A 14770-nucleotide genomic window follows, 5' to 3' on the forward strand; every position below is an offset into this window, starting at 1 on the left:
ATTAAATTAAAAAAAAAGTATATGATAATATAGTCTGGTGTCTCTTGTAAAAGAGATGTTTGATCTCAATGGGACTTCCTGGTAAAATAAATACATACATGAATACTGTAAGTATCCCGACCAAGTGAAGTGGGCTTGCAATGTTTCATTAGACAAATAAACGTAAAAAAAACAAACACATGTACAACTGAAAAGTTTTTTTTTCTTTCTTTTTAATGGTGCAATAGTGCAAAGCTCTGTTTGTGTTCAGCTAGTATAGTTCTGTTTGGGCAGTGACTGATAAATGACAGGATACTATTATTTGGTTGGTGACAGCATTGCTATTATTCTAGGCCTACTTAACACACTACATCACCACACACCGTGTTGAATTGTACCCATGCTTAAGGCACTCTTTCATCAAGAAATACAACAAGTCCTTGCTGCATTTTTACCTCATATTATCAACATTATGTCATTGTTCTGTACATTCAAATAATTGACGGTTCATTTTTCCCCTGACGCTTTATTTAATTTATTTCCCTTATCATGTAGGCCCATATGTAAGTTTAAATGCATGTTAAACCATAGTCATATTTAAATAGTTTCCCAAAAATGCAGGTACTTCTCCAGATAGGAAGAATAAATATATTTCACGCAGGGATCTAATGGCATTGTAAAATCTCTATGTATGTAGACATCCCAGTGTCCATTAATTCCATTTGCTATCTGAGGTTAAGTGTTGTGTAAAAGTGAAGCCAGGCTGGCCAGCAGCAGATACCTGCCGTGTCATCGTGCTGGCAGCCAGGTTGACGCCGGGCTGAGCCGCTTCCCTTCAGGCTACCAGACTGCTGCTGCTGCCGCTGCCGCAGGGAGGAGCGGGACAGCCCAACAGAGAAATTAGCAATCCAAAAAAGGCACATGGCGCCACCGAGACGACACACACACACGCACACACAGACACACACGCACACGCACGCACACACACAGACACTATTGTCTTTATCAGCGACAACTGCTTTTTTTGCAGCTCCAAATATAAATCTTTCGAGGACATAAAAAAACTAATTAGTGACCCTATATATATATATATATATATATATATATATATATATATATATATATATATATATATATATATATATATATGTATGCTGCATGCTTTAAAAAGCATTTTCATAAACGAGACTAACAAAAATCAGGAAGAGGAAAAAGAACAATTTCACCCTGCAGATAGGCTTAACTATGATAATAATATTATATCCTGGGAGGGGGAGGAGGGGGGGTCATAAGCTCCATGCGTGTTGAAATAAAGCATGTGTGTCCAACAGACAACAGGATGAGGACACCGCTTTAGGGAACACAGAAAACTACTCACTGCAATTACCGTAATTATCTGCAATTCCACAGAGGCGCCAGTCCACGACTGGCGTTACAGTATGTATCTCTGCTGAGAGCTGCATGGGAAGGGTGGACGTCGACAGAAATACTGGTTTTATGCTATTGTTAATCAGTTTCTGTGACACTGAGTGTAATTGTCTCTGTAAAAGCATGGGTATTTGTCTGAGAACCGATACCACGCTGTTGTTTAATGATTATGGCTCATATTATCGGTGCGTTAAAAAGAATTTGACATACGATCTTTGGATTTTTATTTCGTTCCATTAAACATGATCAGAAATGCCCCCTTTGCTGCCAGCAGCAGCACCTCCATCTCTGCATGCCTTTACTGGTGGTGGATAGTTAAACGTCACCACCTGGTGGTCAAAACTGATATGACCTTTTTATTTCACAAAATATTATATTATATCGATATCGTGATATGAGACTAGATATCGTCTTAGATTTTGGATATCGTAATATGGCATAAGTGTTGTCTTTTCCTGGTTTTAAAGGCTGCATTACAGTAAAGTGATGTCATTTTCTGAACTTACCAGACTGTTGTAACTGTTCTATTATTTGCCTTTACCCACTTAGTCATTATATCCACATTACTGAGGATTATTTATCCCATTGTGTAAATATTTTTGTGACAGCACCAATAGTCAATACTACAATATCGTTGCGGTATCGATATCAAGGTATTTGGTCAAAAATATCGTGATATCTGATTTTGTCCATATCGCCCAGCCCTAGGGGGGATAATCAAAACTGGCCAGTGCAACACACACACAACCTATTACAATTTCCTTTACATAAATAAAGACATTTGCACCATAACTTGATGCAGAAAAGGCACACATTGTTGCAGAAAAAAATCCCAGAATGCAGAAAAGTAAGTGTTTGATATACTCAAAATTTCTATATTGCTGAAAAGTGATCTCAGATCTCTGACTTTTAGTCCTTATCGGTCAAAAAGACCAGATCCTCCGTTACTGTTTATTTATTCCCTGCCTGTTAAATTCCCACTTCTGCAACACAAGCTCCACAACTTCACTTCTTTTTTTTAAGATTATTTTTTGGGGGCTTTTCCCTTTATTATAGTGACAGTGGATGGACATGAAAGGGGGAGAGAGATGGGGGGATGACACACAGCAAAGGGCAGCAGGTCAGACTTGAACCTGGGCCACTGCAGGACTCAGCATTACTCATGTAATTGGCCCTTTTAGCGATTACACCCCACAGGCTGTTTCTGCTTTCACACATTAGGAGACACTTGTAGGTGTGAACCGGCACAGACTGTAGGGGCTTTGCTTAACAAAAGCCCCCCCTTTCCCCCCCCCCTGCTGCTTGGGCAACGACAGTAGGTCACCGCGGAGATGGTGGGACTGGAGGTCAGGTCTACCTGAGAGAGAGTAGCCTAGTTATCCCAAACCATGTCTACAATTGACACGAGACGATGAGTCTTGAAGAGACCAAAAATGACCTTGTTTTCCAGATCTAAACCTCAGACTGTCTCTCTCTCTGTCTCTCTCTCTCTCCCTCCATGATACATGAGGACACACGCTGGGGCAGACAGACTTCCTCCAACACCTCCCCGGCTTCCTCCTCCCTTCTTTGATGTGGGCCATATCAAGGTCTCTGAAGAATCAGAGACAGGCAGACTGTCTCCATCCTCCATCATCTATTTTGTTCTCCTCGAGATAATGGAGCAGAGCAGCAGAGCGCCTGCAGAGAGGTCCAGCAGTTCTGTAGTGGATCCATACTGTAGATGTGCAGGGAGAACCGCCGGCAGCAGCTTTGATGTTCCAGATTGGGTTACAGGCTCGGCATTCACAAGCACTCATGCAGACTCTTCTCTAGAGTGCTCCGAGGCAGGAAACTGATGGCATCCACCTTTATGTTATTTTATTTTTCTTAACTTGTTTTGTGTTGAGAATGAATTCAGTAGCACTCTGTCTTCTTATCCACATACAGAGATGACTTTGTGGATAATCTGCGTTTTGATCATGAGGAGTGGTGTACCCTTTGTTATCAGGCCAGGCCTCTGGGATGCTACCTTGTACCATAAGAGCTTGGCGGAATAAGAACTGAAAATAATAGTTCTGAAATACTGTGAAATAAAATGTTATTTTATAGTTTATTCATTTGTATTTTCAGATACAGGTATAGAAGGTCAGTATGACTAAATGCATTAAAAGTTTTGCACATTAACCCTCATGTTGTCCTCGGGTCAAATTTGACCTGTTTTCAAAGTTTTTTTTTATATCAGAAATATGGGAAGTCGAAATAAGAGCAGAAAATGTTGAAAAAAGTGACAAAATGTTGGAAAAAGCGTAAAATATGTTGAAAAAAGTGACAAAATGTTGGGAAAAGCGTAAATGTTTTTGAAAAAAGTGACAAAATGTTGGGAAAAGTGTAAAAAATGTTGGAAAAAGCGGCATACACAACAAAATCTTCATTAACACCAGACAAAAACGCCAAAAACATTGGAAAAGGGACAAAAACGTTGAAAAAAACTGACCAAAACATCTGAAAAAGCTATAAAAAATGATGATAAAACCCCCACTACAAACCTCCCCCCCCCAAAAAAAAGAACATATTATATTATTAACATAATAATCTTTCATATTAGTTCATGTTCATGTAACATTGTCAAGTATCTAAAAAAATGTTATGCTTAATTATGTAAAAAGGGCATGGAGGGAGAGAGGACAGAAAAATGTGTGTTTAGTGCAAAATACAAAGCAAAAACTGATAATTCATAGTTAAATAAGGCGAGATGGTACACACTTGTACTGATGTACAAATGTAAAGAGAATCCATGCTCATTTGTATGGAAGAGGATTAGGGCCACATGTGATGAAATGTATTGAGTTGTGAGTTTAAAGTCAGAATACTGAGATTAAAGTCAGAACTCAAATACATTTTTCACATGTGGCCCTAATCCTCTTCTGGGCCAACTTTTATATGCATTAATTTTTGTCTCTGTTCTGTCCTTACCCCACATGCATGGTGCCCTTTTTTTCCAGCACATACTAAGCTATAAGTTTGACTTATCATTTTGTCAATTTAACTAAAAGCTCCCCTGAACCCAAAATGCAAGAAAAATGACAGGCACCTATAAAGATGTACAAGAGGTAAAGATAAAAAAAAATTCTTTCACTTTTTATACGCACAAATACAGCAGAAGCATGTGAGAAATAAAACTATAATAGTTCAATTCACATGTAAAGTCACTGTATCCTAACTTGGTTTTTTATACGTGCTTATTGAAAGTATATATGCCTCTGTAAATCAAAGAATATATTAAATATTTCATTTTCTTTTAAACAATGTTTTATGGTCTACAAACATAAATGAGCTTTTAACTGTGAGATGCTGCCGAACGCTTTAGAAACAGTCATCAAGTGGACCGTGTGTGAACATTATTTTGTCTTGTTGAAACTTTCTCAGGGTGAAGAGATAATGCAGCTTTCCCCTGGCTGGCCCTACTGTCTGAATTAGACTGGGAAAAAAGAAATGCGGTTTAGTTAGTCCCTAACCAAATGCCAACTTTCCCCATATCCTTGGGCCTCGAGAACACATTCTCTATAGTTGCTTGACGATAAAACACTGTCCACCTTCAGATACTCACATAACAACCAACAATGTAATCTCTGAAAATCTGTCCAAAATGTCTAGCTATGAATGCAAAAAAAAAAAAAAAAAAAAATTGTCTTTGCAAGTTGAGACTAGAGCAGGACATACCAGGAAGATGAGCCACACTCGTCTTTGATCTGATAACATTAACCTCTTGGAGGAGGTTGGAGTGTCACCAGTCTGCAGTGCGAGACATGAGACAACCAGCAGTGGGCAGTTCACAAGTAGATAGAAGAGCAAACGACTAATACTTTCCCCCTTAAAATACAGGTTTTTGTCTTAGTTTCCCGTGATGCGATTGAATATTGTAATTGATCATGCATTGAGAAGTACTCCGTTTGGTCAACTATACCCAAAAGGACTCATTTCTGCTCAGTTATCTGACATTGACATGTTTCAAGATCCACTTTGTGGAAACAGGTTTGGCAACGCAAGACAACCCTTTGGTGAACGGGCAGGCTTTACTAACCATACAAACTGCTAAATAACATACTACCCATGCATAAAACCATCCACAACACAGAGACAAGAAACTAAAAGCTAAAAGGGACCATCAAAAACCCAAGAACAACATGGGCCTGGAGAGGCATATTTTATTTCATTTGTCAATATACTTCAGGAAACAATATACAAAGCAAGGACGTCGTCACCTTTACTGAATGTGTGGTGCAGTTCAATTATAGACTCGATAGTATGGTGGGGGGAAAAACAAAAAATAACAGGCCTTTGCAGCTTAGGCCCCTGCTCTTCAACAGTGGGAAACAAACAAGAGGTATGGGACGTGCTAGAAAAACAACCCTCCCTTTTCTTCTTAATCAAACAGGGTGAATTAAAGTGTGGGATTTGCAGGTAAATGAGGCTGTGAGACTTAAGACTTTCAACAAGGCACTAGCGTATGAACCAAACCTAATACTCCAATAAAATAACCAGTGCTTGCTTTAGTTGAACATCTTTATTACAATACATACATTTCACATTTGACCTAGTGACCTCTCGTTGCCCTGCTCTGACACAAGAGGTGATCCACATACAACCGCCTGGAACCTGCTGGTGCACCACTAAACTGGGTGCAAATGAAAACGGATTGTGATTAACTGCTCATCACTACAACTCTTATAAATAAAACCTTTCAATTCTGCGTCCTCTTATTACAACTCCACTGTATGTTAGCGACTGTACAAGGGAATGGACCATTGGTACCAACCTTACCTTATGGATAAGTACAATGTCGGAGAGAAAAAAAAAAAAAAAAAAAGGACCAAAACTTTTGGAACACAAAGAATAAACTACAAGGAGGGTGTGAAGGGTTGATGCCCCAGAAGAGGGTGTGGCAGGGCAGGGCTGTGGCCAGAGGAGGGTAGTGGGAATGGTCCAAAGCAGCACGCCATCACATCTCTTACATTTCTTTTAAATCGCTCACTTCACCACACCACCAGGCACTGTTTTTTTTGTTGTTTTTTTTTCTTCCAGACTTGAGACATGCAGGTCCACCAGAAGCTGCAAGTAGATCACTGAACCGTTGTGAGCAGTCAAGATGGGGATGTTTACCACGCCTGAGTACAGGTTACAGTTCACCCAGAGAGGGCACAGGAAGATAATCTAGACAGTAAATCGGTTTACCAATATTTGAGGAAAGAAACTACATTGACACCAGTTTGTTATGCTTAATGCTAGGCTTGTGTGTATATAAATGACTTCAAACATCCTCCTCCATCCATCCTGTTTACGTGCAGGTCACACATGCTCAATGGTTCAATGATCTATGAATTAACAAAATGAAGCTTTAATTCTGCAGAAAAGTTAACATGAAGGAAAGGCTAGCTAATGAATGTAGCCGCCTAGGCGTTGATTAGTTTGGATGTCAAAAGCTTCGATAGGCATGGCTTTCCATGGCTTCAATCTACAAAACATATTTACAACATAGATAATAACATCTACAAGAAATCTACATGTTTTCCCGACATGGGTTTTTACAAAACAGAGTCCCACCCTTCTCCCTCAAACAGCTCTTCATGTTTTCCTCTTGGTTCTCCCAGCCCGACGGTCCAAAGCCAACCTGACTGCAGCTCCTGTGTGTGTGTGTGTGTGTGTGTGTGTGTGTTAAGACTGGGCTCAAGAGGAACTGAACAACCGCTCTCCCTCCAGCTTCCAACTATGTGCAATGGGTCTTCCCCGTTTTCACCAACCCCCGCGCTTTAACTCGTGACCAGAAGTTCTCAGACCATGAAAGAATTCTGATTCTTCAACTTTTCGAGTTCTTTGATTTGCTGTCTCAGAAACAGTATCCTGCGGGAAAGACAAAGGGAACAAATGTTATCTGTATGTACTGTACTGGGTGTACATGCCAACAGGTGCATGCATTCAGACTTCTGTAGCTCACCTCTGCTCACGCAATGTTGCTTGGATTTCACAGACTCTGACCAAGGACCGGAGGTTTTTGAGCTCGGTGCAGTTCTCAGACATACAGATGCTCCCCATGGTGTGAGCCTCTTCACGTAGTCTTGATGCCTTGATAATTAGTTTCACACAAAATAAGGGTTTAAAAAGGGCTCTGCCACGCATAACCAGATTCAGCCAAGAAGAAATGGTGAAATGTCAGTGGTACAAACCTGCTTCTCTGCGTGTTCAGCAGGCCAGCCCTGCACATGTTTGATAAGATTCTCATTGAAGTGGGCAGCGAGGGAGGGGGTGAAGGAGCAGGAGGGTCGGGCTGCTGAGGTGGCGGGGGGAGCGGAGGCAGAGTTGGAAGCGTTGCTGCTGCTGGAGGAGACGTGGTTGGGACCCGGGGAGGGACTCCTCTGACTGCTGCAATCCACACAGGTTGAGGAAGCATGTAAGCATTGGGACATTATGTTTGGGAAGAACTTGGCCTTCTTGTAAATGCTGACCTTCCACAAACAAGTCTAATCAACTTGTCAGCAGCAATACTAAAAACATATGTCCTATGTCATATCTAATAAAGGGAAAGCTCCCAAAAAAATAATCACTTACAAAAATGATACATTTTCTTCTTAAATAAATGATTTGCAGTGGATCTAATTTATATAATAGGCAACAGCAGGAGGCTCCTAAAAACAGAAGATTAGTGTCATCAAGGTTTTATGTGAAAAATAAGATGAAATATGAAGAAGAAAAAAGGTCTAACATTTTATAAAAAGGTACAACAGCAGCTGTTGCAGTTCTGTCATAGTACTGCTGTGGAGGCCCTGACACACCAAACCGACCGTCCGCCAACTAGGACCGATGGCCTAGTTGGGCAGACGGCGAGCGACCGCCGCCATAGTTTGTGCGGCGTGTCCTGCACCGTCGCCACGCGTCGGCCAATTCATCCGATTGGCTGTTCAGCTTGACAACGTGAATGAGGAAAAATGACTGACAGGCAGTCATTTTTCATCTCATTTGATCAATCCAATACACGCAAGAGCTGTCAAAACTGGTAAAAAAAAAAAATGACGTTTGAATGTTCCATCTAAAAAAACAGGTTTGAACAATTAAAATATCTATTTTTGCACATTATTTCCATAAGATGGCAAACGTACAACACAACATACATAACTACTTCTGTAGGTATATTTTTTCCAACAACATTTTTTTCTTTTAAAAGATCTACATACCTACACGTTACAAAATAAACTTATGTTAATAAACTAATATCCTATACTGTGATATTTGATATAAAGACCGCAATAGACCTCTTGCTCTGCACCGCTAAACAATTAGCTCTCTAACAAGCAAGCTAGCTTACTAGCCAGCCGGCCAGGTCTAAATTGGAAAACTAACAATTTCATGTTTAATTCTCACGCTCTGGTCACGTAGGAAAGCACATTGCCATCGCCAGATGAGTGACAACTTTGTTTAGGCAATTTTCTGTAACCAGTGTATGATGAAGGCATGTTGGGTGGGGGAAATTAGCAAGTTAAAGTTAACAAACGAGCCAGCAGCCTGCCGTTCGGTCACTCCACTCCCACTGTAGGGAGACTTCTATGCCGAGAGAACGGATGACAGCCCGGGAGAGAGACCGTGTGGTTGGCCATCTAACCATTTTGAGAAATACAGAGAGTTGCGTGGAGCTGATGGGCTTAATTAGCTTTGTAACAACTCATTTGGCAATGGCTTGAATGTAACGGATGTTCATTAATATAAAATATTTGTACACTATAGCTTTAACTGACTTAATAAACTGACAGGAGTCAGTTTTGCAACTTGAGATACTTCTAAACAAATTTCTGACTTTGAAACACTGGACTCCGCCTTTTTTGATTAAATATTTGTGTAAACAGTCGCCAGTGTCTGCATCTACCAATGGTATGCACAGAGAAACAAAATCTGTTAGCTTCCTCTACTTTGGAAATTGTTACACAAAAAGAAATGAATGACTTCAATACATTAACATGAGAGACTACTGAATGAAACAACCACTTATTGTTCCATCAATGAACAGCAGATGGTGCCACAACATTACACAATGAAGATAATCTACAGTAAGGAATTAACGTCTTGGGTGGAAATGGGTTGTCCCACATGTTGGCAGATAAAGTAGTTCTAACCTGGCTACATGTGTAGATCATTTGACCGAAAAGCACATCAGTGCACATATAGGCGTATGGATTTTGCAAGGCATGTCTTAAATATTTTAAACAATGATGGCACAGATTTAGCTACTGGTCAAAGACTAGTTCAGCACTCCGTAAACAACAGAATAGGCATTAACATTATAAACTCATTAACAGTTTACATGTTAATATATTCCATGCTATTAGAATTTGTCACCTCAGGACCCACAAATAAAGAAGACCCATGCTTAGCAAACTGCGATCTATTCACTTCTCATGCTACTTATTATTTTTGAACTAGGGCGAGTTGTGTGGTTGTACCTACCCTTGGCGCTGCAGAGTGCGCGGAGAGGCCGTTGTGGCATCATGACCGTGCTGCTTATCGCTGGAGAGAGACTGTTGGGACGTGGGCTGGGGATGAGATGCCTGCTTCCCTGCTTGCGTGCCCACCTAAACACAGCAAGTTAGAAACACTACATCAAGACAAATCCTCGCCACGGAATCAAGTAACAAGCTGATAGATAGGAAGCTCGGTGGGTATATTTTGTCAAGCCATCCATCAGAGCCACTTTCGTTCCATTACAACATGCATCACCTAAACAATATGAGAGATCAAGTATACTTCCCTGTTAGCATGAATCTATCATTTTATTTCAAGTTTCTGGATACCGCGGTTGAGATCACACAGAAAAAGTCCCAAAATTCATCCAGTTCACTACTTTTCCAACCTAACTGGGTACTGTACATTAGGGCTGGGCGATAAAACGATAACGATATGTATCGCGATGGACACATAATTAATATCAATAGAAAATGCGGTCGATAAAACGCTCGATAACTTGTTTTTCTTCATCAGAAGAAACCAGAGGTTGTGAATCAAGTTTGGTTGCATGAACAAAGGCACTCGCTCTCTGGTAACCTAGCAACGTAGGGAGTGACACTCTAACAGCCAATCATGTAACAGTATCATGTTTGGTTGCACCACATCGCTGTCTCGTGTTCTTCAATAACAGAACCGGCGTAGAGTTGAAAGTGAGTGCCGCAGCGAGCGAGGAAATCGTTGATAAAACAGGAAAAGTCAGTATGGCAGTATGGCAGGGATTTTATAAATCTGACCGTAGTCAGACCAATGTCGTCAGACCGTCGTCCCCACCAACACTGGTACTACCACAAACTTGTTTTACCACTTTAGCCGCGCTCACACTTTGGAGCACAGCCGTATTCGCCATCAACATCCAACAACATCTGCAGCTGCAACACGGCACACACAGCAGACCACCATGGAGAGGTACTCTGCATCAGCGCCTTACTAAACACTACAAGCAGCAGAGCACCATGGAGAGGTACTCCGCATCAGTGCCTTACTAAACACTACAAGCAGCAGAGCACCATGGAGAGGTACTCCGCATCAGTGCCTTACTAAACGCTACAAGCAGCAGACCGCCATGGAGAGGTACTCTGCATCAGCGCCTTACTAAACACTACAAGCAGCAGACCACCATGGAGAGGTACTCTGCATCAGCGCCTTACTAAACGCTACAAGCAGCAGACCACCATGGAGAGGTACTCTGCATCAGTGCCTTACTAAACGCTACAAGCAGCAGACCACCATGGAGAGGTACTCTGCATCAGCGCCTTACTAAACGCTACAAGCAGCAGAGCACCATGGAGAGGTACTCCGCATCAGTGCCTTACTAAACACTACAAGCAGCAGAGCACCATGGAGAGGTACTCCGCATCAGTGCCTTACTAAACGCTACAAGCAGCAGACCGCCATGGAGAGGTACTCTGCATCAGCGCCTTACTAAACACTACAAGCAGCAGACCACCATGGAGAGGTACTCTGCATCAGCGCCTTACTAAACGCTACAAGCAGCAGACCACCATGGAGAGGTACTCTGCATCAGTGCCTTACTAAACGCTACAAGCAGCAGACCACCATGGAGAGGTACTCTGCATCAGCGCCTTACTAAACGCTACAAGCAGCAGACCACCATGGAGAGGTACTCTGCATCAGCGCCTTACTAAACGCTACAAAGAAATAACGAAGGCAGACATGCTGGGCACTGTCCAGAAGCCAGGTTACCAACCTAGCACTAAACCTGCAGAAAATAGTTACTTCTCAGGTTTCTTATAATTTAGCTAACACTTTGCACTATTTTATGACGCTTTATTAATCATTTCTTACTTATTCTTTAATTTTGCACCTTAATGTTAAGAGATAATTGTTAAGTGTTCATTGTGATTTTAGACCTGTTTACATTTTAATTATTTGAGTGGTTTCCATGGTTGTGTTGACATTTCTGCTTTTATAACTGAGGGGATTATAATCAGAGCAGGGTTAAGTTTAAAATAAAAATGTTTAAATTTAATATATTTTTCTCCTGGTCCTTATTTTAAATAGGTCATAAAAAATATCAATAATTATCGATATCGACCGATATGAAAAACTTATATTGTGATACATAACCATATCGCCCAGCCCTACTGTACATACTTGAACATACTAAATTTGCATCTTACTTTTGTCTGTGAGATGACAGTCTGCGTGCTGAGGAGGGGTTTAAGGGGACCAGCGTTGGTCTGTGGTGTGCTGATCCTTGGAGAAACATAAGACCTGGGCGATGAGGCGTCCGATGTTAACGACATGGGTGACTGGTTTGACTGCTGAGCTGATAGACGGACACAAACAGGAAAAAAGACAATCTATGGGATCAATACACTCTGCTACATTTAATACCCAGCAGGAAAACCACTATGTGAGTGTATATGTGTGCAATATCTATCTATCTATCTATCTATCTATCTATCTATCTATCTATCTATCAAAAGTCCCCCTCCAGACACATTAACATATGTAAAAATGCTTATGATTAATAAAAGAGCAGCATGCATCAAGATGGCTAGAAACAACAGAAAGATTCAGCCACAGGTCTACATGTTTGAGCCCCACGCCGGTTCTGACAGGAGGCGGCGGGGCAGCCGTCTAACGGAGCCCCTACGGGCCGACAGCAGTCTCAAGGAGCCCGAGGAGCTGTCTCATGGAGCACGGGCAGCCCGCTTGCGAAGGCCCGCAGCCGTGCGGAGTGCTCTACTTTTGTTTCCTAACAGGCTGCAGGCCATCCAGAGGAATGCACGTCCGATCGCTTTTTTCCTTTTTGTTTTTACAATAAAATTTAGTTTTAAGTTAGTATTTATAGTTTAGTTAGATGCACAGAACAGTCACAATGCACTCTGCAAAGTTTCTGCACGTCTTTCTCGAGCTCCTGGTGTTTGGAACACTATTTTTAACCAGCTACGTCAGACGTGAGAAAAAGGGACAAGCTCCTTTGTTTACACGAGGGAGAGCTCCTTGCCCGAAGATCACTAAGATACCAGGAGAGAGGATGGACATCTCAAACTAAATCAGGATGAAGTACCGAATAACCGCGTCGTCAATTAACAGCCCTGGTGAGGAGTCCGATGGATTATCGGGAGTGCAGTGTAATGTTCTTCACTAAGCCGTGGCTACGCACAGGGATTATCCCAGACTTCCAACACCACCATCATGGATCACCAGGGACATCAACGCCCTCCTGAATGGAAATAAAGAGGGGGCCTTCAGGACAGAGAGGAGCTCAAACCAAGTACCGGTACCCAATAAGGGGCCCCCCAAAGTCTTAAATGACTACAGACCCGTGGCCCTGACGTTCCCCGTGATGAAGACCCTGGAGAAAGCGATACTGTCCTTCCGCAGGTCCCCGGTCTCATCAGCACTGGACCCCCTGCAGTTTGCCGATACCATCATTTACCTGCTACAACACGCTTATTACAGGCAGCAGCAAGCGAGGAAACAAAACATAGGAGAGGCAAAGAATGGCACCTGTGTATAAAACTAAGAAGCAAGCAGACAGAGAAGCCACCAAGTGCGAGCGTCTGCTTGGCGAGCGCTTGAGGGCATACACACTCTTACAGCTGCTCTTGGAGTTTATTTTTCTTGTCTGAATGGACCTAACTTTTGACAGATTGGGGGCGGAAACCAAAGACGTACGTGTGCGTTTGTGTGTGTGTGCGCGCAGCGATGGAGGACTCTGACTCAAGTCGCTATTCTCTGGACTCGTGACTCGACTTGGGCTCACGCACTGATGACTTGGACTTGAGGATTCATGAAATAGGACTCGGAAGTTGCTGACGACTGCCTAAATGGCCAGTATACCGGACCGAATAGCACCGCAGATCTCGGTGCCACTTAAACACCGGGACGTACAACAGACTGCAGCTAAAGACAGGGTAGCTGCACTAGCCACTGCGGTTGTCTGACTCAACGCAGACGGGACTTTATGCTGCGTTTTAATACCTTGAGGTGCATTCAAAGTTATAGTAAAATACCCTTTTGCCATCTAGTAGTTCTTTTTGTCATTTAACAGCAATTTACTGGTGAAATAAGTTAGTTATAAGTTTACAATTTAAATACATCATTCAAATTGATCATATAGACTTAGCAATAACAAACTATTCTTTAATGTCACCGACTGTAGTTTTGTGTGCTTCTTTTTCCTCTTTTCAAAAAGGACTTGGACTTGAACACTGGGGACACGAGACTCAACCTCATGTAATGGTGACTTGGACATTGGGGACTCTAGACTTGACCTCGACAGTTGGTGACTCGACAAAACTGGTATGCAGTGTTTCCACTACATACATTTAGCAGCAGCAGTCCGCCGCTATTACATTATTGCCACCGCTGCTTCAATATTTTATGAAATGTCATGAACTAATAATTACACAACACTGTAATCTGCTCTCTCTCCCCTTTGAGGGTGAGCAACTGGAACAGTGACAGGACGTCATCATTAGCAGTCATTACAACCAAATAATACAGCATTTTCTCTTCAGACAGAGGACCGTGATTAAAGCCTTGACAGCTATTTGACCATGAAAACTGCGGTCACGTGGGTCCTGTGAAATATGACCGCCATGGTAGCTTGGAAAAAAACTTTATGGGTAATGAATGTACCGTTTTTCAGACCCCAGTTAAGACAAGAAGCTAACGTTAGCGAACCCTGCAGTCCCTCTGCGCCGATTTTAGCTTTTTTTTTTTTTTTTACTGATCTGGGATTAGCATTCACCCGGTTTACCTTACTCCCATCACATACATCAGCTTGTAGTGATCGCTGCCTTTAAATCACACACACCCTGCGCCACAAACGCACTGCCAGACTGCCGGTACTTTCAAA

General features: G+C 42.0%; 1 protein-coding gene across 1 annotated transcript in view; it reads right to left on the reverse strand.

Annotated features, from left to right (window-relative positions):
• Positions 1-5570: 5570 nt before the first annotated feature.
• The window catches only part of waca (WW domain containing adaptor with coiled-coil a), a 28728-nt gene continuing 19528 nt past the window's right edge, over positions 5571-14770 (reverse strand). The window contains exons 9-13 of the mRNA XM_028569463.1: positions 12078-12226; positions 9880-10004; positions 7611-7806; positions 7382-7509; positions 5571-7287 (exon numbers count right to left, since the gene is read on the reverse strand). Of these exons, the coding sequence (XP_028425264.1) occupies positions 7218-7287; positions 7382-7509; positions 7611-7806; positions 9880-10004; positions 12078-12226 (668 nt within the window). The 3' untranslated portion in view covers positions 5571-7217. The remainder of the gene's footprint in view (positions 7288-7381; positions 7510-7610; positions 7807-9879; positions 10005-12077; positions 12227-14770) is intronic.

This window comes from Perca flavescens, chromosome 22 (genome assembly GCF_004354835.1).
Source record: "Perca flavescens isolate YP-PL-M2 chromosome 22, PFLA_1.0, whole genome shotgun sequence".
Lineage (NCBI taxonomy): Eukaryota > Metazoa > Chordata > Actinopteri > Perciformes > Percidae > Perca > Perca flavescens.